The sequence below is a fragment of the Suncus etruscus genome, chromosome 13 (genome assembly GCF_024139225.1).
Source record: "Suncus etruscus isolate mSunEtr1 chromosome 13, mSunEtr1.pri.cur, whole genome shotgun sequence".
NCBI lineage: Eukaryota > Metazoa > Chordata > Mammalia > Eulipotyphla > Soricidae > Suncus > Suncus etruscus.
In genome coordinates, this window is record NC_064860.1 from 29046275 (window position 1) to 29071917 (window position 25643).

The following is a 25643-nucleotide window of genomic DNA, read 5'->3' on the forward strand; positions in this document are numbered from 1 at the left end:
AGGGAGAAAAGAAGAAAGAAAGAAAGAAAGAAAGAAAGAAAGAAAGAAATAAATAAAGAAAGAAAGAAAGAAAGAAAGAAAGAAAGAAAGAAAGAAAGAAAGAAAGAAAGAAAGAAAGAAAGAAAGGAAGGAAGGAAGGAAGGAAGGAAGGAAGGAAGGAAGGAAGGAAGAGAGAGAAAGAAAAAAAGAAAGAAAGAAAGAAAGAAAGAAAGAAAGAAAGAAAGAAAGAAAGAAAAGAAAGAAAGAGAAAAGAAAGAAAGACAGAAAGAAAGAAAGAAAGAAAGAAAGAAAGAAAGAAAGAAAGAAAGAAAGAAAGAAAGAAAGAAAGAAAGAAAAGAAAGAAAGAAAGAGAAAAAGAAAGAAAGAAAGAAAGAAAGAAGAAAGAAAGAAAGAAAGAAGGTTGGGGCTGGAGGAACAGCTTTGGGGAGGTAAAAAGAAAGGCTAGGCTCAACTCAGAAATTCTTTTTTTTATTTTTGTCCCCCAATTCACAATACAGACCAGGCAAAGGGCCTGGGTTGAGGTGTATATGGGGTGCATTTACTGTACCTTCTCTTTCTATACAGTCAGTGTAAAGAATACAGCCTGTGGTAAGAATTGGGAGGCCTTATCTTTTCTTTTTTTTAATTTTTAATATATATATAATCCTTCACCAGTGCAACATTCCCATGACCAATATCCCAGTGTCCTTCCTCCCCACCCACACTGGCCTGTACTCTAGACAGGCTTTCTACTTTCATCATTCAGTCACATTTTGTTATGATAGTTCTCAGTGTAATTATTTCTGTGACTGCACTAAATGATCCCTGGAGCTGGACCCTCCAGTCCTCCTCTATTTTATCTCTGAGAATCATTACACAAATGTTTTTCATTTTTCTCAAAACCCATAGATGAGGGAGACCATTTTGTGTTTATCTCTCTCCTTCTGACTTATTTCACTCAGCATAATAGATTCCATATACATCCATGTATAGGAAAATTTCATGACTTCATCTCTTCTGATGGCTGCATAATATTCCATTGTGCATATGTACCATAGTTTCTTTAACTATTCATTTATTGAGGGACATCTAGGCTGTTTCCAGAGTCTGGCTATTGTAAACAATGCTGCAATGAATATAGATGTGAGAAAGGAATTTTTGTATTATATTTTTGTGTTCCTAGGTATATTCCTAGGAGTAGTATAGCTGAATTGTATGGGAGCTCAATTTCCAGCTTTTGGAGAAATCTCCATATCGTTTTCTACAAAGGTTGGACCAGACGACATTCCCATCAGCAGTGAATAAGAGTTCCTTTCTCTCCACATCCCTGCCAGCACTGATTGTTCTCATTCTTTCTGATGTGTGCCAATCTCTGTGGCATGAGATGGTACCTCATAGTTATTTTGATTTGCATCTCCCTAATGATTAGTGAGGTGGAGCATTTTTTCATGTGCCTTTTAGCCACTTGTATTTCCTTTTTGTCAAAGTGTCTGTTCATTTCTTCTCCCCATTTTTTTGATGGGGTTAGTTTTTTTTTTTTTTGTAAAGTTCTGTCAGTGCCTTGTATATTTTGGATATTAACCCCTTATCTGATGAGTATTGGGTGAATAGTTTCTCCCACTCAGTGGGGGGCTCTTGTATTCTGGGCACTATTTCCTTTGAGGTGCAGAAGCTTCTCAGCTTAGTATAGTACCATATATTTATTTATGCTTTCACTTGTTTGGAGAGTACTGTTTCCTCTTTAAAGATACCTTTAGTCTCAATGTCATGGAATGTTTGACCTACATGTTGTTCTATATACTTTATGGTTTCAGGTCTGATATCTAGGTCTTTAATCCATTTGGATTTTACCTTTGTACATGATGTTAACTGGAGGTCTAAGTTCGCTTTTTTACAAGTGGCTAGCCAGTTGTGCTAACACAACTTATTGAAGAGGCCTTCCCTGTTTCATTTAGGATTTCTTGCACCTTTATCAAAAATTAGGTGACGGTATATCTGGGGCACATTCTCTGAGTATTCAAGCCTGTTCCACTGATCTGAGGGTCTGTCTTTATTCCAATACCATGCTGTCTTGATAACTATTGCTTTGTAATACAGTTTAAAGTTGGGGTAAATAATACCTTCCATATTCTTTTTCCCAAGTATTGCTTTAGCTATTCGTGGGTGTTTATTGTTCCAAATGAATTTCAGAAGTGTTTGATCCACTTCTTTGAAAAATGTCATGGGTATCTTTAGAGGGATCACATTAAATCTGTACAAAGCTTTGTAGAGTATTGTCATTTTAATGATATTAATCCTGCCAATCCAAGAGCAGGGTATGGATTTCCATTTCCGTGTATCTTCTCTTATTTCTTGTAGCAGGGTTTTATAGTTTTCTTTGTATAGGTCCTTCACATCTTTAGTCAAGTAGACTCCAAGGTATTTTAGTTTATGTGAGACTAATGTGAATGGGTTGTTTTCTTAATATCCATTTCTTCCCTATCATTATTGGTGTATAAAAAGGTCAGTGGGTCCGTGATAAAATCAAAGAGGAAATTAAAACTTTTCTGGAAACAAATGACAATGAAGACACAAATGATCAGAATCTATGGGACACAGCAAAAGCAGTACTGAGAGGAAAGTTTATAGCTTTACAATCACACATCAGGAAGGAAGAAGGGGTATACCTGAATAGCCTAATAACCTAGCTCATAAAATTAGAAAATGATCAACAAAAGGAACCAAAAATAGGGAGACAGAAGGAAATAACAAAGCTGAGAGCAGAAATCAATGAAGTGGAAACCCAAAAAACAATCTGAAAGATCAATGAAAGCAGAAGTTGGTTCTTTGAAAAAATAAACAAAATCGATAGACCATTGGAAAAACTCACAAAGAAAGAGAGACAGAAACTTGATAACCTGTATTAGAAATGAAAAGGGGGAGATCACTACAGATACTGCAGAGATTCAAAGGGTAATCAGAGATTACTTCGAGAAACTTTATGCCATGAAACATGAGAACCTGGAAGAAATGGACAAATTTTTGAACTCTTATAATATTCCATGGTTGAACAAGGAGGATGTAGCATATCTAAACACCCCCATCATATTGAGGAAATTAAAACAGTAATCAAATGTCTCCCCAAAAAGAAAAGCCCAGGACCAGATGGATTCACTAATGAATTCTTTCAAACTTTTCAAGAGGAACTACTACCAATCCTGGCCAGGCTCTTTCATGAAATTGAAAAAATGGGAACATTTCCAGACAGCTTCTATGAAGCCAATATCACCTTGATACAAAAACCAAGAAGAGATACAGCCAAAAATCAGATACAGATACAGACCAATATCCTTGATGAATACAGATGCAAAGATCCTCAATAAAATTCTGGCAAATAGAATTCAATGCCTTATCAAGAAGGTCATTCACTATGATCAAGTAGGTTTCATCCCAGGAATGCAAGGATGGTTTAACATTCATAAATCCACCAACATAATACACAATATAAACAAGAAAAATAAAAATCACATGATCAGATCAATAGATGCAGAGAAAGCATTTGATAAGGTTCAACACCCATTCTTGATAAAAAAAAAAAAACTCTCAGCAAGATGGGAATGAAAGGAACGTTTCTCAATCTAGTCAAGGCCATCTATCACAAGCCAATGGCAAATATTATCCTCAATGGAGAGAAACTGAAAGCTTTCCCTCTAAACTCCCGTACAAGACAAGGTTGCCCCCTCTCACCACTCCTATTTAACATAGTACTGGAAGTACTTGCTATAGCGATTAGGCAAGAAAAAGATATCAAGGGAATCCAAATAGGAAAGGAAGAAGTCAAGCTCTCACTGTTTGCAGATGACATGATACTATACTTAGAAAACCCTAAAGATTCTATCAAAAACTTTTAGAAACAATATATGTATATAGCAATGTAGCAGGCTATAAAATTAACACACAGAAATCAATGGCCTTTTTATACTTCAGAAATTCTTTTTTTAAAAAAATCTTTAGGGCCCAAGAGATATCACAGCAACAGGGCGTTTGCCTTGCATGAGGCCAACCCTGTTATGATGGTGGTTCGATTCCCAGCATCCCATATGGTCCTCTGAACCTGCCAGGGGAGATTTCTGAGCACAGAGTCAGAAGTAAACCCTTAGCATTGCAGGGTGTGATCCCAAAACCTTAAAACAAAAGATTTTGGGGGCTGGGACAAAAAATTTTTAATAAATTTTAATTGCATTAATTACTGATTGAGTTTCAGTAATACAATGTACAACTGTGCACACTTCCCATCACCAATGTCCCTAGTTTCCCTCTTGCCCTCCTCTTTGCACTCTCCCCTTCCTACCTCTGTGGAAGACATTTTCCTCTCTCTCTCTCTCTCTCTCTCTCTCTCTCTCTCTCTCTCTCTCTCCTTTTTTCTTTTAGACTCTTTTACAATAGTGTTACTGAAGGAGGATATCATGCATATATCTCTCTAATTTCAGCACTCAGTTCTTTTTCAGAGTGATCATTTCCAACTATCATTGTCATATTGGACCCTTCATTGCTCTAACTGCACGCCCCACTATTTGTGGGAAGCTGCCTTCCATGGACTGGTTCTCCTGGCCTTCATCTCTATTATCTTGAGATATTAATGCCATACTATCTTTGTATTTAAAAAATAAGATCCTATCTAATAGAGATTGGAACACACAAATCTTGTAGTGCAAAGGGACCTTACACCCTGATCATTGACATACGACCTGGCACAGACCTCAGAAGAAAGGGCATTTTCCATTCACCCCTGGACCAGGGAAGCCATCCATGAAACATCCAGGCTTGTCTATAACATCACCTGGAAATGTAGAAAAATACTATGCCTGTAATGTTTAAGGAGTTACGTAAGTTTTATGGCTTTAGATTGCCTTTTGTGCTGTTAAGAAATATTATAATGTGTTAACAATCTGGGGACTTGAGGGACAAAGTAATTGTACATGGATTCTGTCTTATTTATCTTAATGTTCTTTGGCTGAAATTTCAAAGTTAAGATATCAGCAAGTGGACTTCTGAGAATTATGTTATGGGTGATTGTCCTTCCACTGTAACTTTACCTTGTCCTCTTTCTTTGCATCTTTGTTCTCATAATAAAAAATAAAAAATTATTTAAAAAATATTTCAGCGAAGGTCCCAGCTCTTGGATTCCAGGCTGCAGGTTCTTGCCTGGCAGTCTGGGCACAGAGCAAGGGAGCCACACTTTCTGCAATATAGGCCTCTGCCTAAGCACTGTTCATTAGCCGAGAGCAGCTGGCAGCTGTGTCTGAGGGAATTCTCACAAGCGCAGGGAGTGTCTCTGTTCAGCTCAGACTGTGGGAGAAACACGGAACCTAGCTAGAGAGAACCAGGGCAGACCCAGCTCTGGCCACACTCTAGAGCCCATGTTTCTTAGATCATCTCTGCCTCTTCTTCCCAGCCATAGAATCTAATCAAGCTGCTCCCCCACCCACCCACCCAAGCTCCTGGCTTGGAAACTCCTCTAGTTTCCACAGGGCTTCTCAATAAACCTTGTTGAAGGAAACCATAAAGGCACAGGAAGGAATGAAAATCTCTGTGGATGATCAAAGAGATTAACTCAACAGGCTTTGCAGGTGGGAGGTATGGGCTTGACAGACTCCTGAGTATTTCTTTGTTTTATTTTGTTTTTTTTTGGGTAACACCCCAGCAGTGCTCAGGGATTACTCCTGGCTCTACGCTCAGAAATCACTCCTGGCAGGCTCAAGGGACCATATGGGATGCTGGGATTCGAACCACCGTCCTTCTGTATATAAGGCAAACACCTTACCTCCATACTATCTTCCCGGCCCCTCCTGAGCATTTCTGAGAGTGCCTCCTGAGCACAAAGCCAGGAGTAAGCACACAGCTGGGTGTGGCCCCAAACCCAAAAATAAAACAAAATTCTAAAAGTCTTAGGCAGGAAGATAGCTCAAATGTTTGGAATGTAACCTTTCCATTCTGGGGCCCAGGTTTTTTTTTTTGGTTTTTGGTTTTTGGGTCACACTCGGCAGTGCTCAGGGGTTACTCCTGGCTGTCTACTCAGAAATAGCTCCTGGCAGGCACAGGGGACCATATGGGACACCGGGATTCGAACCAACCACCTTTGGTCCTGGATTGGCTGCTTGCAAGGCAAACGCCGCTGTGCTATCTCTCCGGGCCCGGGGCCCAGGTTTGATCTCTGATACATCATGGTCTCCAAGCACTGAACTGGAAGTACATTTATCCCAAATGAGGTGGTGTCCACTCGCATGTCCAGGCGCTCTAGGGAATAAAAGGTGGGCAGCATGGTGAAGGAAAAACATCTGGACTTGGGCATCTGTGTGTGTGATTTGAACTAGCTCTCTGATTCCCACAGAGAGGCAGGTTGGAATTCATTTTTTCTGTGTGTCTCTCTCTGTCTCCTCATTAGTAGCTTCTGAATCCACTCTGAACTCATTTGTCTAGGAGGATTCTCCTGCCAGTCTTCCAAATCCAGGTGTGCAGGGCCCTGAACTACTCTGGCTGACAGAGTTCCCTTATCTTGAGATCCAACAAATGGGATGATGGTGATACTGTGTGGCCGGGGATGATTAAGCATTTAGCAAACAAATGGACCACAGGATCTCACTTGAACCTGTGATTCTTCATGCATGTTTTCTCATTGAATGACACTGCCTGCTTCTCCCTAGCTGTGCCAGCACAGAACATAAGAACATAGGAGCAGAGGCCTAATTATTTGGCCCATTGCACCCTTAACAAAATCAGTGACTCCCATACAGGGAATCTACCTTCTTCGGGCAGCAGAAATTGCCCCCCCCCAGTTCATATGAGGTGATTACCATATTTTAGATTATTTAGCACTTCCTGGGGGAGGGGAGGTCTCATCTGCTTTGGGAAACACTATTCTAAGAGGTACATTGAGCCAGCCTGCACCTAGAGCAAACCCCTACTGAAGGTGGAAGAGAGAACTAGAATAGGAATGTGGGTAGAACTCTCAGGATCAGGAATTCTCAGAAAAGCTACTTGAAACTATGCCAGATGGTCTGGGCCAGAGTCACCCCCACACAGGAGTGGTTAAAAGTGGTCACTAAGCAGAAAGGGTCCCTGAAAAATTCCAGGTCTAAAGCAAAGGGGAGAAAAAGCTCTATTCCCACTGATTCAGTTTGAGTAGATCAGGGGAGCCTGAGAACATAATTTTGTCATTCACCCAGAGGAGTTCTTGAGGCACTCAAGTCTGAGCATCTCTGAAAACCTTCCCATCTCAGACAGGCAGAGATTAGAAGGCTAGCTAGGGTGATGAGAAAAATCCAGACAAGCAAGCAGTCAAAAACAAAAATACTGCAGTGTGTGTGTGTGTGTGTGTGTGTGTGTGTGTGTGTGTGTGTGTGGACAGCTCAGAGCTCAGGGGAGCATGTTGAGCATGTAAGGCCTTGAGTCCAAGCTATACAGGATCCACTGAGGAGCACTGCGGTGAGAGGGGAAGAAGGCACTGAGATACTGGATGTCAGTAAGGTCTAGGAACAGGAGGGAGGAGTGCACCCAGGTCAGGGTCAAATGACTCTGTCTTTGTCAAAGACATGTTTACCAGGTATACAGAGCTATAAACAAGTATACAGGAAGGCTGGCATTATAGTACAGTGGGTAGGAATTGGTCTTGCACATGGACGATCCAGGTTTGATTCCTGGCATCTTATACAGTCTCCCAGACCTGTCAGGAGTGATGTTTGAGTGCAGAGTTAATAGTAGTCCTTCAGCACCTCTAGCTGTGACCCCAAAATAAAACAAACAACCCCCCAAATTAACCAGGTATACCAGGGGCTAGGGAGATAATACAGGGGCTAAGGTGCTTGCTTTGTATACAGCTATTTTAGATTTGATCCCCACCCAGCCTTGCACTTAGCATGGTCCCAAAGCGAACAACAACAAAAACAAAAAAATATATATACAGATAAAATATTTACTAATTAGTCATGAAGAAATTTATTTTAAAACACATGGTTTGGCTCTATGCCAAAGGACTTACTCTTAAATAGTTCTGGGGAATGGACTCATGTCAGCTCCATACAGGGCAAGTACTATCTCATGTGCCCTTAAAACACTTTTCTCTTTCTGGGGGGAAGGGCACATGAGTAGTGCTCAGGGGTTACTCTTGGCCCTGCACTCAAGAATTTCTCCTGGGGGGCTTGGGGAACCAAATGTGTTGCTGCGTTGGCTGTGTGCTCAGCAATTGCCCTACCCACTGTGTGCTCTGACTCTAGCTCTCCCACTACACATTCCCCCTTAAAAACACATTTTAAGGGGGCCAGAGAGATAACATGGAGGTAGGGCATTTGCCTTTCATACAGAAGGACAGTGGTTCGAATCCCAGCATCCCATATGGTCCCCTGAGCCTGCCAGGAGCAATTTCTGAGCGGAGAGCCAGGAGTAACCCCTGAGCGCTGTTGGGTGTGACCCCCCCCAAAAAAAACACACACATATTAAGATAGTTGCCACACTTCTTTTACTCTAATCCTTAAAAAAAAACACTTAAACTTTTGAGGTTAACTTAAACAAATATGCATGTGCAAGGAAATGTAAGAAAATACTATGCCTTCAATGTTTAAGGAGTTACATAAGTTTTATGGCCTTTGATTGCTTTGTGTACTGCCAAGAAATGTTATAATGTATTACAATCTGGGGACTTAAGGGACAAAGTAATTGTACATGGGCTCTATTTTATTTTTCTTAATGTTCTTTGGCTGAAAGTTCAAAATTGAGGTATCAGCAAGGGGTTTTCTTCTAAGAATTCTGTTTATGGATTTGTCCACTATAACTTTACTGTTTCCTCTTTCTTTGCATCTTTGTTCTCATAATTAAAAATAAATTTATTTGGGGCCCGGAGAGATAGCACAGCGCCGTTTGCCTTGCAAGCAGCTGATCCAGGACCAAAGGTGGTTGGTTCGAATCCCGGTGTCCCATATGGTCCCCCGTGCCTGCCGGGAGCTATTTCTGAGCAGACAGCCAGGAGTAACCCCTGAGCACCTCCGGGTGTGGCCCAAAAACCAAAAAAAAAAAAATTATTTAAAAAAATAAGATAGTTGCCACACTTGCATTTAGTTATACAGTTCCATAGGGTTGGCAAACCACCATTGAAATGGTGGGGTATAGACAGACCCCAAGGGGAGGATACTAGATGGTCATCAACCCTCTCCTCTAATAGGAGGGAAAGAAAAGACAAACTTGCCCTAGTATGGGAATTTGAAAAATAAAGGATGGTTCTCTGGGATGCTGGGCCCAAAGTAATGGGCAGGGGCTTAAGGGCAGTAGATTAATGACAACCACGGGTGGGAGCAGGAATGTAACTATGCCTGAATGTATGATACCGTAGGACCTAGGTTCAGGCTGCAGTACCATAAAAGACAACCAAATCAATAAAAGAAAGGAAAACATAGATTCTGTGTCAGTTGGGCAGCCCCAGGATGAGAAGCAGCTGGACTGATTGCTGGGAGAAGGCACGGGGCAGAAAGGTGGGGGTAGCAGTGAAGAGGCAGAGACTGGTAGGAATGACTGATGGGTCATGAGCAGGGGAGAAAGGAGAGCAGGAGATGGGATCCAGAAAATCAGCAGCAGAGCCCAGGATGTTGCAGTGAAGGGCACAGCCTGCAGATGCCCTGAAGAGGCAAGAGAGTGAGTCCAAGTACAGTTTCCCAAAGGCCCAGGCAGGCATTGTTTCTTCTCTGCAGCCTGCATGATGCTTCAATCCTCAGAGGTTCTATAGGGAGCCAATGGGGAGGACTGAAAGGCCTATAGTCTTTGCCAGATAAAAGGCTGGACCAGGCAGAGTGTGCAAGGGTAAAGTGTTAGGATGGTCTCTAAACCCCAAGCTTAAGGAGTCACACAGCCTGAGAGAGGTTTTGACAACAAACCCTGAAGTTTCCTTCAAACACTGGGGTCCAGGCAATGGACATGGCTGCTGCTCTGGTCACAGACTGGGCTTATAAACAAGAGGCATGTAGGAGTTGATGTCAGACAGGCAGTGGTCCTTCCATAGGAACCCGTATTGTCCCCACCAAAAGCAGCGAATGAGACTCCAGCTGCTGTTGCCCAAGCTGTATACTGAGCTGATGATGATGGTTTATTAGAAACAAAACCTAAAAAGGATAGTGTATCTTCCAGATTCTAAGCTATCCTTTATGTCTTGATTTTTTTTCTTGGATAGGCAGTTTCTCTGTTCAGTAAAGTTGGCACCACCAAATCAGTATTTAAATTTAACTGAAAAAATTGGGGTTGGAGAGATAATATAAGACTTAAGGTACCTGCTAGTGAGTGTGGTTCATGCTGGTTCAATTCCTGATCCTGCATAGGGTCCACTGAACCCTAATGGAAGAGATCCCTGAATACTGAGCTGGAGTAAGCTTTAAGCACCACCAGGTGTGGTTCAACCACTCTCCACCCCAAAACATACAATTTATGCAGCGCAACAACAAATTATATCCCTTTGCTTTGTTGATGTGGCAGTAACAGAGGTCACAAGTATTAGGTGTGGTGGTCTGGTTTGGATGGCTCATAATGCCCACCAGGGATCACACACGAATTCTTACGCACACTTGGTGGAAATATGAGGCAAAACACTAGGTGATGCTGTTGGAGACCCTGCATTGTCAGGAGGAATCATGCACAAACTCTTGGCCTCATACTTTCAAGGCAGGGTCTTAAACCTAGAAATGCCTGGGCAGGGCCCAGGTGAATATTTTCATGGTGTTCCAGGTGAGACATTTTAGTCCTAAAGGTGTCTTAAAGGTAAAGGTCTAAAGCAGATTTGAAAAGTCCTGCCTCACCACTCTCTTTCTCAGAGCTCACGTGAGAAGATTGAAGAGGGTTAGCAGGAGAGAACTTGCTTTCTTGCCTTGTAATCCCGAACCTTTCCCCTCTCCCCAAACTTAGTCATCACTCAGAACTCACCTTATGGATTTTGCCTCAACATAGGAGCTCAATACATAAGCTACCTGAAGTCCACTATTACTATGGGCCTGGGACAATCAGTGGGTGAGACTGTGGTATATTTTGTATGCCATGGGTCATCTATTTGGTAGGTAGGAAATCGGTAGTATTTAAACAGTTCTGTCTTGAAGAAGACTGTAAGCCTGTTGAAGAGTGGGAATAAACCCTGGCATGAAGAGCAGCATTTTCAATCTGTGAGAAAATCCACAGAGCAGGAGTCAAGCTAAATCACACCCACAGAGTGCACTGACCACGCAGCAGACAAGCATTCTCGGGGCCAGACACAGCCTTATAAGGTGGCCTGACATTTTCTCATGGCCCAGGCCACCCTCCAAAAATATCCTGAGACAGGAGAGTGGGAACTGGCTGTCTGGAATGTTTCAAATATTAACAAGCTGATTCTCCATTAAACAGGAACGCTAACACCTGCTTGGCAAGCAACTCCAGCTCTCAAAACCAACAGGGCCCATAGTGTGGAGAGTTCTGAGGGAATAAAAACAAACCAGACGAAGTCTCAGTACCAGCATGCAAACTGCCTTCTTCACTCTCAAGTGTTATTTCCTGAACCTCCCACCCCCAGAAGATGCATCGAATGCTTTTGCTTTATATGGACAATAAAGATCTGTGACTAATTTTCATTAGGGGCCTTTCTGCCTCCTCTGGCGTCCTTGGGCTCAAGCTATAGTCCAAGTTTCTCTGCCTCCTGATCTCTTGTGAGGCACTGCCCCCTAGCGAGACGTTTGAGGCTCAACAATACGGAAGAGCTGGCTTTTGGAATGCAGCATCTGGAAAAGCATCTGGACTACCTCTACAAAGTTAAGAGACAGATGCGGAAGCGCTGTTGTGGTAATAGTCTGTATTCTGAAAGTCGTGGATGGAAAACATCATTTCAAAACAGAGATTTATAGAATGGGCACCCAGGTACCTAGCCTCTGGAACGTGGTGAATTTCAGGGGGTGAATTGGGGAAGAGAACACTTTTAGTAGTGAGACCTGTTTCTGTAATACGAAGGGGTGGAATGATTAAATAATTTTGCATATTTTTAAAAGAAGTGACGGTCAAAACAAAACAAAACAGCAACCAACCAGCCCACACAACTCTTTTCTGACTGGTTCTGAGAGGCAGGTGGAGAATGTTACAAGGGGTAGGTTATTTTGGGTAATAGCTGTTTAGAACACTTTCTCCACCATTGATCTGTATGACAATGAACCAATCTATTTGTAAGGCTGTGTGTTCTAATACTATGAAAGACAGCAAATTAGTCCTCATTCTTGTTAAAGGAAAAGAACAACACAGCCATATCCTTGCAATGTGGTAACAGTGGGTCTCGTGATTACACCAATGGTAATTCCTCAGGCTAAAGCTTATGTTAACATAGTGCGCATAATTGCCACAAAATATGACAATGACAAATTCGAAAGCCCTGGTTTCCCATACTACTCTAAGACTTTAAAGATCCTACTTCTTGAGTAGCCTGTACTATTAACTTAACCACTTCCTTAGTTTCAGCTGAGGTAATTTCACTTGTTAGAAATATCTGCAATAGACCGGACTCTATGTGGAGAGAAGTGATTCTAATCACTGAGTTGGTTAACATTTAGAATCAAAGTGTTCTCCTTGGGCACAAAGACTCTTGGACAATGTGATAGCTCACTCTGAGAAAGACCCAGTCAACTCAGAGGGGCACGAATTTCTTGCTGGAGGCACCAAAAGAAGGAACTGCAAAGTGCCTAGCTAGCTCCTCGAGTTGACACTTTCATTCCAGCTGAAGAAAGTTGGGTGGTAGGACCCAGAAGGTTGGAAGGAGCCCAGCTGAGGGCAGGTATCAGTGTACTTTCCCCACTTGCTGCTGGGAACTGTGGGGTATGGAAAGCTGTCACATGTTGGACTGCTCTGTTTAGAGGCATATTTCAGGATTAGGTCATGGTTCACATCTACTACTACTACATCTACCTTTATTTATTTGGTTTTCGGGCCACAATTAGTGGCACAAGTGTTACTCCTGGCTCTTCGCTTAGAAATCACTCCTGGCAGGCTGAGAGGACCATATGGGATGCCAGGAATTGAACCTGTGTTGGCCATTTGCAAGGCAAATGCCCTACCCACTGTGCTATCACTCTGGCCTCAGCATTGCCTCATACTTCGAGGATTAACTTGTGTTAATTAACTTGTGTTAATTAAACCACCTCCAAGTGTGCGCCATTCTGGTATGCAACCGCATTACATTAAAGTAATAAAGTTGGATTATGGCTGGAGAGAGAATCCACTTACCTTGATTGTGGTCTACCAGGGTTAGGGTCCCAGCATCACATTATGTTTCTTTTAACATCACCAGAAGTAACTCTTGGAGCCAGGAATTAGATATGAGCACTGCTGTATGGCCATCAAAAAACCCCAAAAGTTATAATTATTTTAATAAATTGGAACTGTTTAAAAGAGTAAACAATTTATTTATTAGAAAAGGGCCCTTAATTTTTATTTATTTATTTATTTATTTATTTTGGTTTTTGGGCCACACCCAGTGACGCTCAGGGGTTACTCCTGTATGTGCTCAGAAGTTGCTCCTGGCTTGGGGGACCATCTGGGACGCTGGGGGATTGAACCGCCATCTGTCCTAGGCTAGCACTGGCAAGGCAAACACCTTACTTCTAGCACCATCGCGCCTGGGCCCTTAATCTTTAATCATTAACTGTTTAGACTTTTTGGTTACTTACAGTTTTTTTTTTTTTTTTTTTTACCCTTTCTGGATGTTTTGTTTTTGTCCTTGGCCACATCTGGGCTTATTCCTGACTCCGCTCAAGCTTGCTCTCCTGGCAAGCTTGGGAGACCATCAGGGATGTTGGTGGGGGGGGGGGGAGTCAAATCTGGGTGGAGTGTGTGCAAAGTAAGTGCCCTAACCCACTATATTTTCTCTCCAGTCCTTATTAACATGGTTTTCCAAATTTATTTGTTATTGAGACATCACAGCTTATGACAGCATTGAACTGTATGTAATAAAATGATTTTACAGTTGCAGTACTACACCAGGGGTCCCCAAACTACAGCCTGCAGGCCACATGTGGCCCACTGAGGACATTTATCTGCCTCACCAGGTGTTTTGCCTCTGCTGTCTGTCCTGTGTAGCAGCCAACTCTTTCGGGGCCCGCAGTTCATGTATATGTGTGCTGTCCTCTCCAACTCCCCTCCTCTCAGTTTCCAGTGGGGTCCTTAAACTATGGCTTGCCAAAAGCAGGCCCATAAATCCCATTAAAATACTGGTAAGTTTGTTGATTTCAGTTTATGTGTTTATTTGTTCGTTTGGGGAGGGGTTGGGTCACATCCAGCAGCGCTCAAGGGTTACTCCTGGCTCTATGCTCAGAAATCGCTCCTGGTAGGCTCAGGGGTCCATATGGAATGTTGGGTTCAAACCACCGTCCTTCTGCATGCAGGGCAAACATCTTACCTCCATGCTATCTCTCTGGCCCCTGTTCACTTTTTTACTTCAAAATAAGATACGTGCAGTGTGCATAGGAATCAGTTCATAGTTTTATATATATATATATATATATATATATATATATATATATATATATATCACTATAATCAAGCCCTCCAATGGTCTGAAACAGTGAATTGGCTCCCTATTTAAAAAGTTTGAGACCCCTGTACTACACCAAGGAACTTGCTCCCTTTTTCCCATGATGAGGAGGAAACACGGCCTCACACCTGCAAGTCAAGCATTTTATTGATGTTCCACATGCTAGGCACAGGAAAAGGAATTTTTGGGATACCTCTTAATATAAACATTCTACTTTTTTGTTTTGTTTTGTTTTTGGTCACACCAGCAGCGCTCAGGGGTTACTCCTGGCTCTATGCTCAGAAATCGCTCCTGGCAGGCTCGGGGGACCATATGGGATGCCGGGATTCAAATCATCATCCTTCTGCATGCAAGGCAAACTTTGCCTTACTTCCACGCTATCTTTCCGGCCCCAAACATTCTACTTTTCTTAATTGTCATTACTGGTGTGGGGGGTCACGTTGTGTCCCTGGGGATAAACCAATAGCCCCATACCAGCAAGTCACATGCTTTTCCACTGATCCCCATACACTGCCCCCCATTTTTTTTTCCTAAGGGCAGAACCAGCTTGAATAGTAGAAAGTGATGTTAAATTGGTGAAAGGGCTGAAGTGTGTCATGTGTCTCTACCAACACCGTGTTCAGGTCAACTTAACACACACACACAAAATCACAACTCACTGGACTTCATTTCAAATTCAGGCAGTGCACACACCAGTTTATTTTGAAATGCAACACAGATCAGTTATCCTATGAATACACTTATTCTACATTAACATTATTAAGTTAAAAACAGCTTCCAAATGCATGCATAGAAAGTTAAGCATAGTCTTTAAATTTCTTATTTCTAAATATACAAAAAATACATTTAAATTATATAATTTTAGTGAATCAGACTTATAAAATTACAATTTTGATTCTCACAACATAGATAGAAAAAATACAAAAACGGGTATATATGTGGTTGTATAATTTTGTACCCAAATTTCAAAGGAGCTGTATGTACTGATTTTGAAGGTTCTTTTTTTCCTGAAACAGAATTGAAAATAATTTACACGTTGTACCACATTAATGCCAATCTTTTATTATAAATGAATAACAACAACAACAACAAAACCTAACGAACAAAACACATGGGAATGAGATGTGTGTCTCTTTAATCCTCTATCTTCTAAACCCTTCCTGTTGGAAGTTTGCTCCAGAGGAATGTTTTCATCTGGGAGATGGTGCTTTAGTTTATGAGTAACTCTCCATGGTGCCTTTGATACTGGTCAGTCCATGTTAAATGAATGATCCCAATCTTAGCAAACACAACACAGTGAGATGCAGATTAACAGCTGTGTCTACAAAGCACTTCTGAGTAGCTCAAAGAACTTGCTGCCTGAGAAAGGCCTCAAAGGCAGATCTGAAACACCCCATTGGGAGCTTGTCTTTGACTATGTCCTGAAAACTGATCAAGCTGACAGGACACCCACCCAAATACCACCTTCCTTGTTCACACTTTACAAGAAGATGGGCTGTTTGGAATTAAATGTTCTCAGTTCATGAAAGGACATTCCAGCCTCAAAAGAGAAAATGACTCATGTTAGGATTCAGGGGACCATATGGGATGTTGGGTACCAAACCCAGGTTGTTGATGTGCAAGGGAAGCACCTTACTAGCTGTACTATCTCTTCTGCCTGCAAACCCTATTTCTTTATTCCGTCTTCTGTTGCTTCAAAAAAATGACCCCAAACTAAATTAGAGTAGTATTACTTATAACCTAATAAAATAATACAACCTAAACTGCTTCTATTTTACAGTAGAAATATACTTAGGAAAATTAGAAAAAGCATGAAAAATATTTCCCACGTTTTATCAAATACAAGAATAGATTCTAACCTCAACAAGCCCAAGTGAAGTGTGCTGACTTTAAGAAGCAGACTTTTAATGTTCGACTAAAATACAAACCCACCTATTAAACATCTGCTTGCATTACATTCTAGGAATGCATTTTCTCTTCTCATTTTCATCTTAATTGTTAAACATCTAAAAACATCAAAAATTAATTTTCCATTATAATACCCTGCTGATGTTAGCAATTATATTTTAAGTAATAAAGACTCAGTAAGCTGGCGAGCTAGACTTTTAAAATATTCAAGTTCAACCAACTAAGAGAGAAAAAGAAAGACCCCACCCCCACCCCCAAAGAACTCTGTTTAAAGCCTAATGCACATCTAAGCTTGGGCTTTATATGGTCATTGATCCTTTCTTGAAATGCCTCAAACACACAGTTGAGGAAGTAGAGTGAGAAGACATGACATTAAAGTGTATGTTATATGACCACAATACACCATGGTCACTCCAGCTCAATGGCAACACTTCCCTGACTCTGGATATAGAACTCAGGAACTGGACCACAGTCAGAAAAAGGATCCTCACAGACGAGATGAAAAAAAACTTAAAAATGAATAATGGTGCATAAACCTAGTCTTTAATGTTCTCTGAGACTCCATTTCTGAAGTAACACAAACCTAATGTTTTCCTCACGCTTTCAAATAACACACGCCTAAGTGATGAGGCACAAGAAAAGTTACAGGCAAATCTATATCTTAAGAGGTGTTCCGAGAAAGATAATGTGAAATGGGGGCCAGCGAGGTGGCGCTAGAGGTAAGGTGTCTGCCTTGGAAGCGCTAGCCAAGGAAGGACCGTGGAGTCCCATATGGCGCCCCAAGCCAGGGGCAATTTCTGAGCACTTAGCCAGGAGTAACCCCTGAGCATCAAATGGTGTGGCCCGAAAAACCAAAAAAAAAAAAAAAAAAGATAATGTGAAATGAGAGGCAAGCCAGTCGACCTTCACTTGATCGAGCTTTCCCTTTCTGAGAGCTATCATTTTCTTTTTTTTTTTTTTTTTTTTTTTTTTTTGTGGTTTTTGGGTCACACCCGGCAGTGCTCAGGGATTATTCCTGGCTCCAGGCTCAGAAATTGCTCCTGGCAGGCACGGGGGACCATATGGGACGCCGGGATTCGAACCGATGACCTCCTGCATGAAAGGCAAACGCCTTCCCTCCATGCTATCTCCCCGGCCCCCAGCTATCATTTTCTTAATAGAGGAAAGAGGCTGAGCCCCAGAAAGGGCAGATCTCTATGATCTCTATGATGCACAAGGACTTATTAAATACTGTCAGGCAGTAAGGACTCAATTGAAAACAAACAAAAGGGTTTTAGTTGTTTTCTGATTACTGGCATACCCCAAGCTTCACAGACATATATTTTGTGCAATTCATTCACTAGATAGGAGGGCTAGGTCCCAGTCATAATGCACCTCAGAGCATTCCAAATAACAGTTTGCTGCTTCAAAAATACAAATAGTTTCCAGCATGCAGCTAAGCACTTTGTAAAGGGAATGTGAAACATACTGCAGACAGAAAGAAACTCTACCTCGAGCTGGTCGTTCAGTTGGTGCAGCTCCACTACTCCAACTGTGACTCTCAATGGTCAGTGTGACAGATATCTAGTTATCAGACATGAAGGAAAACAAGAGGGTAGAAAAAGCCAAATCCCTTCCTAGTGCCATCATAGACATTGGGAACTTCTGGCTGAAAGAGCATGCTGGAATGGACTGATCAGGTTCTTTTATGTACCAGATTATGTGTGGTGTGTGTGTGTGTGTGGTGTGTGTATGTTTGTAATATAAAACCCCAGGCCCAGATGACACTGGATTTTGGTTTTTGTTTTATTATTTTTTAGTATCTTAAAAATAGTCGTTACTTATTTTCTATGAAACGCTTGGGAACTCAAAAAGTCTGCAGCATTTTTTGATCATTGAAAAGTTTGTTCTTTTTTTTTTTTCCTGGAGGGTGGGGGATGGGTTAGTAGGTGGAGGAAGCAGGAACTATTCAAATTTCTTGTGTTCTTCAGTATGAGAAAGAACTTTTCTTCTCTGGTGCATCATGTGGAAATATAATTGGGGGAAAACTGGAAAAGAAAAGAGAGACATGGTTAATAAGATCTTAAAAATATATAGACAGTGAGATAGTACAGGGTTTATCTTGTCTTGCATGCAGCAACCACTGGTCCCCTAAGCACAACCAAGGGCCACTCACTCCTGAGTACAAGTATGGCCCAACATCTTCCTTACCTAACCCTAACCCCAGTAAATAAAACTGCAAGTTCTGAGCAAATGGACTTGAGGTTTTCTGGCTCCTGAACCACCTTTTCACTCAGTAAACAAGGCAGCCCATCAGGGGATGGGCTGCCTTTGGGGATGGGAGGAAAAGCAGAGGCTTATTTTTCCTGCTTAGATGAAGGGAGATGAGTCTAGTGTGGAGTAATAGGCAATGCTGTCACTATAATTAAAAGAGCAAGACGCCACAGAGCCACCATGAAATATTCTTTGCATTTGTTATCTTCACATTTATTCTATGATTCCATCTCCACAAAATGGATGACTTCAAGTAACTGAGCTATTATTCTTGCCTTATAAAGATGGAATTGAAGCCTCAAAGAGGATAGGCCACTAACTTGCCCAGTATCTCACAGCAAATCAGAGCAGGCTTTGGGTTCCTGGCCCAAAGTAGCCCACTGACACTTGTCTGCACCTGCCCCAGCAAGTTTCCTTGCTGAGGAAGGTGATGCTCAATAAGGTGGTGGACAGCAAGGCTGAGGGAGAGATGCCTGGACATTTAATATTCACAGCTAACAGGTGTGCCAGTAGAAAAGGTCCTTATGAAAAAGATGTAGGACCTTGGCACTCGCATTCCTTGTCATTTTCGTAGACTCTGCTCTGAAGCTATAGGTCTTACAAGTATGGGGAAGTGTTGCCTCTCTCGGGCATAGATGGAAACAAGGCAAGGGGAGGTTAATAGCATACAATCTATGGGGTCAGGGATATAACACCAGCACTGCATGACAGTCCCCTCAGTTAAAACTCTTCCATCCAAATCCCATGTCCCTGTGGGAAATGCCAGTTTAAGCTGCCAGGCCTTCCTGAGTTACCAAGGAGCTGGGGCCCCAACCATGGACAACACCCTCACTAAGTAGGGCTGGCAGTAACAGAACTCCTTCTCCCCACTGTCCAACAGCAACGATCTTGTCTTTTTTTTTTTTAAACAGTAGAATCTGTACTCTTTGGGGAAGTGATTTCTGCTACTGCCAACTCTTCCCTGGCTGTTTCTTTCATATTCAATGGGTTCCAAGCTGGCCAAATTTCAACCAAGTATGCCAAGATGGTGGGGGTGCGCACATGGGGTGGTCAACAGCAGAGGCGGCATGGAAGCAGTGAAGCAGTCTCGCTTTACTCCCTGTGGGCAGGCAGCAAGGTGCAGCAAGGCCCCAGCCATGTGCACAACTCTTATTATAGAGCTAACTATTTTGGTATAGAAGCCAGAAACCTGGACTAGCTCTATACTCTACAAACTGGAAGTGAAGATACAATTAAACCATAAGGGATGCTCATTGTAATCATTAAAAAAAGGGGGGAGGGCTAGTCACATTTCCAGATAGACTAATAAAAGGGAAATGTTGGAGCAAAGGAAGTCTGGAGCTTGACCACAGATGATGTTCGCTGACTGACTCAGAGAAGGCAACCCCAGCCTGTGATTAGTGCAGAGGGCCCAAGGCAGAACAATATCTGAGCAGCCACTTACTTCAAGGGGCAGTTAACAGGAAGTGGCCTCATCTGCCTTCACTCCCAGGGGCAGAACTTGCTGACCCGAAAGGCTTGGAATCAGAAGAGGAGGGCAAAGATGACCCATACTTCCCTTAAGAACTTTTGGGTTTCTCAGTGCCCAAAAGCAGCACCCAAAGCTGCAGACATCCAACAGCATGCCAACTATTTTCCTTTTCTCTCACCCTCCTCCTTTGAACACTGACACTCATTTCTGGGCTTGGCTGCAAACAGGACTTAGATAGACATTTTCTAAAGCCTGCAACTAGTGCCAGTGCAGTACAACAGGAGAGGGGCACCTTGCTGAGGACTTCGGCAACCCCCATATGAGCCTCCATTTGGGGGACATAGGCAACAGCAGGTTAGGGTCCTAGATGAAGGTGTTACTATATGAAATCCATGTTTATTATCAATCCTCCACTAAAGAAGCTTCACAGAAATAAGTGTAGAAAGAAAACCAAATATGGTCAAGAAGACTGCCTGCTGACAGTGACCTCTCCTAATTCTGGGTTTTCTTATAAACACAGAGTTTTGGAAAATTGGAAGTGTGCAGTTGGCTGGAATAAACTGTACAAATTGGCCTCAATATTAACAACCTAAATTACTGAAAACATCCAGAGCAATTGGCTCAGGCCAGAAGCACAGCAGGAACCAGCCAATGATCCAAGTGATTTGCAGCAAGGGAGTTGGTCTGGGCTGCCATGTTGAGCCTGGGGGTGGGATGTATGTGGTGGTGGGGAGTTTCGAAAGAATAGGAACCTTTTCATCTTTATTTGAGATCAGTGGTGTCTTCCTGTTCTGTAAGAGTTAAGCTGCCGTAAAACAGGAATGCTATAGATATTAACCAAGCCAAGTCTTCTCACCAAAAAAGAGGGTGAGAATAGAAGGGGGTGGAGTGTGTGGGGAAGGAGTTGAAGTAATGAAAGCAGGCATGGTAAGAGAGTCCCACTCTCAAAAAGACAGTTAAGCTCCATGACAGTGTTTTCTCTTTCCTTTCTCTGTGAAGGCCAAGAAGGAAAATTCTACAGAAATAAATTTCCTTCAGGAGCCCCATTACTGATGAGAGCAACCTATGACTGACCTGATCTCATCACCAAATCAAGATGTCAGAAGGCAGAGGCAAAAAAATGGGCACTGGTTGGCTACCAGGAGGGACAAGTCAGTTGCTTCTGGAAAGCCATTCTGGAATGAAGCCCTGCCTTCCTCGACAGACGAAAATTCTTGGAGCAACTCTGAGGTAAGGGCCCCAGATTTTGTCAATATGGCAACACCTTGTTCTTGGATTTATTTTATGATCCATTTCCTGCCCCCTTTCCCAGTTACCCACAATCACTGCCAAAAACTAAGACTGACTGAATTTAAGTAAATCCTGGTGGGCCTTCCCCACCCTGGGCCTTCCTCACTCTGGGTTTGGCAGAACTGCAACTGGGAATTGTTGCTCTGGAAACTGGAAAATGAGACTCTGAGAACAAAATTAGAAAGGTGAAAAATTGAAAGTTAATTTTTTTTATGACTTACATTTTTAGACTCTTCCACATTTATCTTTTGTTTGAAAAATTAACTACCTCTAAGCTTCCAGAAAAATGGCCTTTACCCACTCTAGTTAGGCTCCAAAGAGGAGGACTTGATAATTAATTGAGTGGAAATGAATCATGGAGCAGAAGTGTATCCAAAAGTTTCTCCTAGATAAAATGTTCACAGGAAATCTGAATGTCAGGGTATTTTGTTTTGTTTTGTTTTGTTTTCCCTCTCACAATGCATGAAATGCAATTTCCCACGGAGGGACACAAACATGTTGCTTATAACTGTTGGAATGATTCACTCACTTCAGGGCACGGGCTGAAGAAAAAAAAAGACAATCCTCTTGTCTGGATTTAACCTGAGGCTTAAGTGAGAGTAAAGTATTGTGTAGACAAAAATAAAATGCAGAATTCTGATGGCTATAGAAATAGCCAAAGGAGGTACATTAACATATGACCTCACATAGAGCCAGAACTTTTCGGGTATTTGGAAGTCAATCAAAGGAACTTCAATCAATTCAACTTCAAGAGTCAAGAAAGGGAATCAATTTTTCCTCAGCCAACAAGATTCACCCCATAAAAATTCAAACATGGCCTAGCCCCTTACAAAGTTAGGCACATCTGGAAATCTATATATTTAAACCTTTAACTGTTCTATTAAAATAATTGGAAGCCATCCTGAAGAGAACTGTATGCCCATTCAAAAGGCTTCAGTGCTCATTTCCAAACAAGGAAATAAATACACATACAAAAATCTTTTTTTTTTTTTTTGGTAATTTGTTTTTTGTTAACTACTGATTCCTTAAAAATGAAGTAACTCTTTTCTAATACAGTAAACAATGCAAAAATATCTTTACAATAATTTTTAAATACCAAAACAGTCATCCTCAAGAGACTTAAGATACAGTCATTAATGTTTTTTGTTTTCATTTTTTCGTTTTGTTCTGTTTTCCACTCGGTACTTTCCCTCTGAATACGCTTAACCCCTCCTGAAACTCACTGTTTCAAACCCACACACAAATAAGGGCTGCATTTTGGCAGCTGTAAGGAGAAGTGTTCATCTTTGTACAACTAACAGAGAAAATTCCCTCTGACAGCCACTCCTCAATAAAACCCAAGTTCTGAACACATTAGATTTTACTTGAATAGGGTGTAAACACCAAAAGGCATTCAATTCTATTTATTTAAAAAACACAATTAAAATACATAAATAAAATATTACTTTGAAAGATTTGTGATTCACTTTAGCCACAATAAAAATAAAAAAAAAAAACAAACAAAAAACACACAAACAAACATATACATACATTATTGTTGACTTACTTGGGATGTAGGAGATCATTACCAGAATTAGGAATGCATAATAGTCAAAGGAGAAATTGTATTTGTTAGGTAAACTGATGGAATACAGGCCAGCCTGTCTGACAAAGGGCAAAGCAGCATATATTGTGAGTAATTCTCCTGACACTCCCATTGGGTACAGCACAATGAAAAGTGTGTACCTAAAACAAAACAAAATATTCATTACTGAGGCTCGGAGCCGGCTTCATAGGAAGACATCCTCCCACCCTTCCAACAAGTATTGGTCTTTCAGAAAGCTATTGCTTCTACATCTACCTATTTCCCCACTGCTCAGACTATGATTTTACAAAGCAGTTTTTGACAAGGGCCCGCAGCAGATTATATTTCTGAATGTTCAAAGGGAAATGAAAAGGTGTTTAGTCAGCCTCAAAATTTGTACTATTCAACAAACAATTCTTCAAATCCCTAAAAGAGTGAAGATGATGCCAAGAATGTTTTTTTTTTTTTTTTTTTTTTTTTTTTGGTTTTTGGGCCACACCCGGCGGTGCTCAGGGGTTACTCCTGGCTGTCTGCTCAGAAATAGCTCCCGGCAGGCACGGGGGACCATATGAGACACCGGGATTCGAACCATCCACCTTTGGTCCTGGATCGGCTGCTTGCAAGGCAAACACCGCTGTGCTATCTCTCCGGGCCCGATGCCAAGAATGTTTGTGAAGGAGGAGCCCTAAATCAAGACTCACAAAGTCCTGGGGTCTGGGGGTCAGAGACCTGCAGGGGCTGATAGGGGAAGGAGCTGGAGCATGGTATGTAGGAATCCCCACAACCAACATCCCAGATTTGTCAGTGAATTTAAAAGCAAAACAAAAAAAAAATCTATGCACACAAAACTCCTACCAAAAACGTATCCAATGTGTCCATTGTAACAATTTTACCAATGCTATTGTAAAGTATGTGCTAATTAAAACAAAAGTTCTTTGTGCAATCTAATTATTTTTTTCTCCACCAATAGAAGTTACCTATCTTTCAAAATAAAATCCAGAAGGTTACCCTGGAAACAAATTAAGCTCTACTCTTATAAATGTATAAATGTAGCACCAGCTCAGATTTTTCAAAAGTGTTTAGTTGTTTGTGGTGGATAGTGAACACTTGGTGTACGAGAAATTATGACAATGGAAGGAAGACATATGCCTCACTGCCATCTTCAGCTGCACTAAGAAGGCTGGTGGGAAATCTTCCATAGGTCTTAGAAAACAAATGACCAAAAAGATCTCTCTCCAACACTTAATTCAGTGATTGGTAAATTTATGCTCTCAAAGAAAGGGTACACAGCTTTCACAGTAACTGCTCAGGCTTGATAGGAACTGCTTTAGCTTTCCGACTCTTCCCCCTTTCCCAGTAAAGATTTTCTTTTAACCAAAACATAAACTCTGGGGGGGAAAAAAAACAATAAAAAATAAGGTATCTGCCATGTTGGGAATGACTGGTTTAAGTGTCAGATTTAACTGCTGAGCCCCGCTGTCCAGGGACCACCCCACTTTCTTTCACTGAGCCCAGGCATGTGGTACCAAGAACAACTTTGATCTTTTACTTTTCACTCCTCCCATAGTCTTTTCCAGCTTAGAAAACTGCCCACAATTGTGCTTTGGATTTGTTTTGTTTTGGGACCACACCCAGCAGTGCTCAGGGGTTACTCCTGACTCTGCATTCAGGAATTATGGTGATGCTGATGGCGGAGAACCATGGGATGCCGGGGATCAAGCCCAGGTCAGCCACATGCAAGGCAAGTGCCGTACCTGCTGGGCTATCTCTCCATCCCCTGTGTCATGGTTTAAGATAAATGGATAAACTATTTATTGGCCTTTTACCCGATTCATAATAAGTATTATTAGCAAAAATAATCAGAGAAAAAAGAAAAATGATAAAATTGCCCTATAGGATTTGCTATTAATTTAAATTAATTTGAAGGGTCAGAGTGACAGTTTAATAGTAACAGGTTAAGTGCATGCTTTGCATACAAGATGTCTGGGTTCCAGCAATGTAGCGCACATAGTCTTCAGAGCACCACTGGGAACAATAAGTCCCAAAGCATAGGTAGGTATAGCCCCTGGCAGAACCAAGTATAGTCAAAATACAAAAAAAGAAGAAGAAAAATAATTTGAGGGCTGGGGATAAGTGAGCTGCACATCTATCAGGTTGAGGATTCAAACTTTGGTACCCCTCCCCTATACCAAAACAAAACAAAAATAAATATGACAAACACAGCATGACTTTGTCATGGCAAACCAAGAGAAGGGCAGAAGCTCATGAATGAAACTTGGATATGGACAAAAAAAAGGGGCATTTCATCAAATGAACAACTTATCTGAGAAGAATCAATCCAATTTTTAAGAGCCTACAGGTTAAAAGCTTAAAATAATGATTCTATTAATCAAAGTTAAAGAGAGGGCCCGGAGAAATAGCACAGCGGTGTTTGCCTTGCAAGCAGCCGATCCAGGACCAAAGGTGGTTGGTTCGAATCTCGGTGTCCCATATGGTCCCCCGTGCCTGCCAGGAGCTATTTCTGAGCAGACAGCCAGGAGTAACCCCTGAGCACCGCTGGGTGTGACCCAAAAACCAAAAAAAAGAAAAAAAAGTTAAACAGAGACCTTTACCTGATGAGTCTTATA

General features: G+C 41.7%; 1 protein-coding gene and 1 non-coding gene across 2 annotated transcripts in view; both read right to left on the bottom strand.

Annotated features, from left to right (window-relative positions):
- Positions 1–472: 472 nt before the first annotated feature.
- LOC126026311 (small nucleolar RNA SNORA51) lies at positions 473–605 on the bottom strand. The gene has a single exon (XR_007501605.1). It is a non-coding gene; the product is annotated as a small nucleolar RNA SNORA51 (small nucleolar RNA).
- Positions 606–18157: 17552 nt separating this feature from the next.
- HACD2 (3-hydroxyacyl-CoA dehydratase 2) overlaps positions 18158–25643 on the bottom strand; it is a 93838-nt gene continuing 86352 nt past the window's right edge. Inside the window, exons 6-7 of the mRNA XM_049785932.1 lie at positions 22999–23177; positions 18158–18465 (exon numbers count right to left, since the gene is read on the bottom strand). Of these exons, the coding sequence (XP_049641889.1) occupies positions 18383–18465; positions 22999–23177 (262 nt within the window). The 3' untranslated portion in view covers positions 18158–18382. The remainder of the gene's footprint in view (positions 18466–22998; positions 23178–25643) is intronic.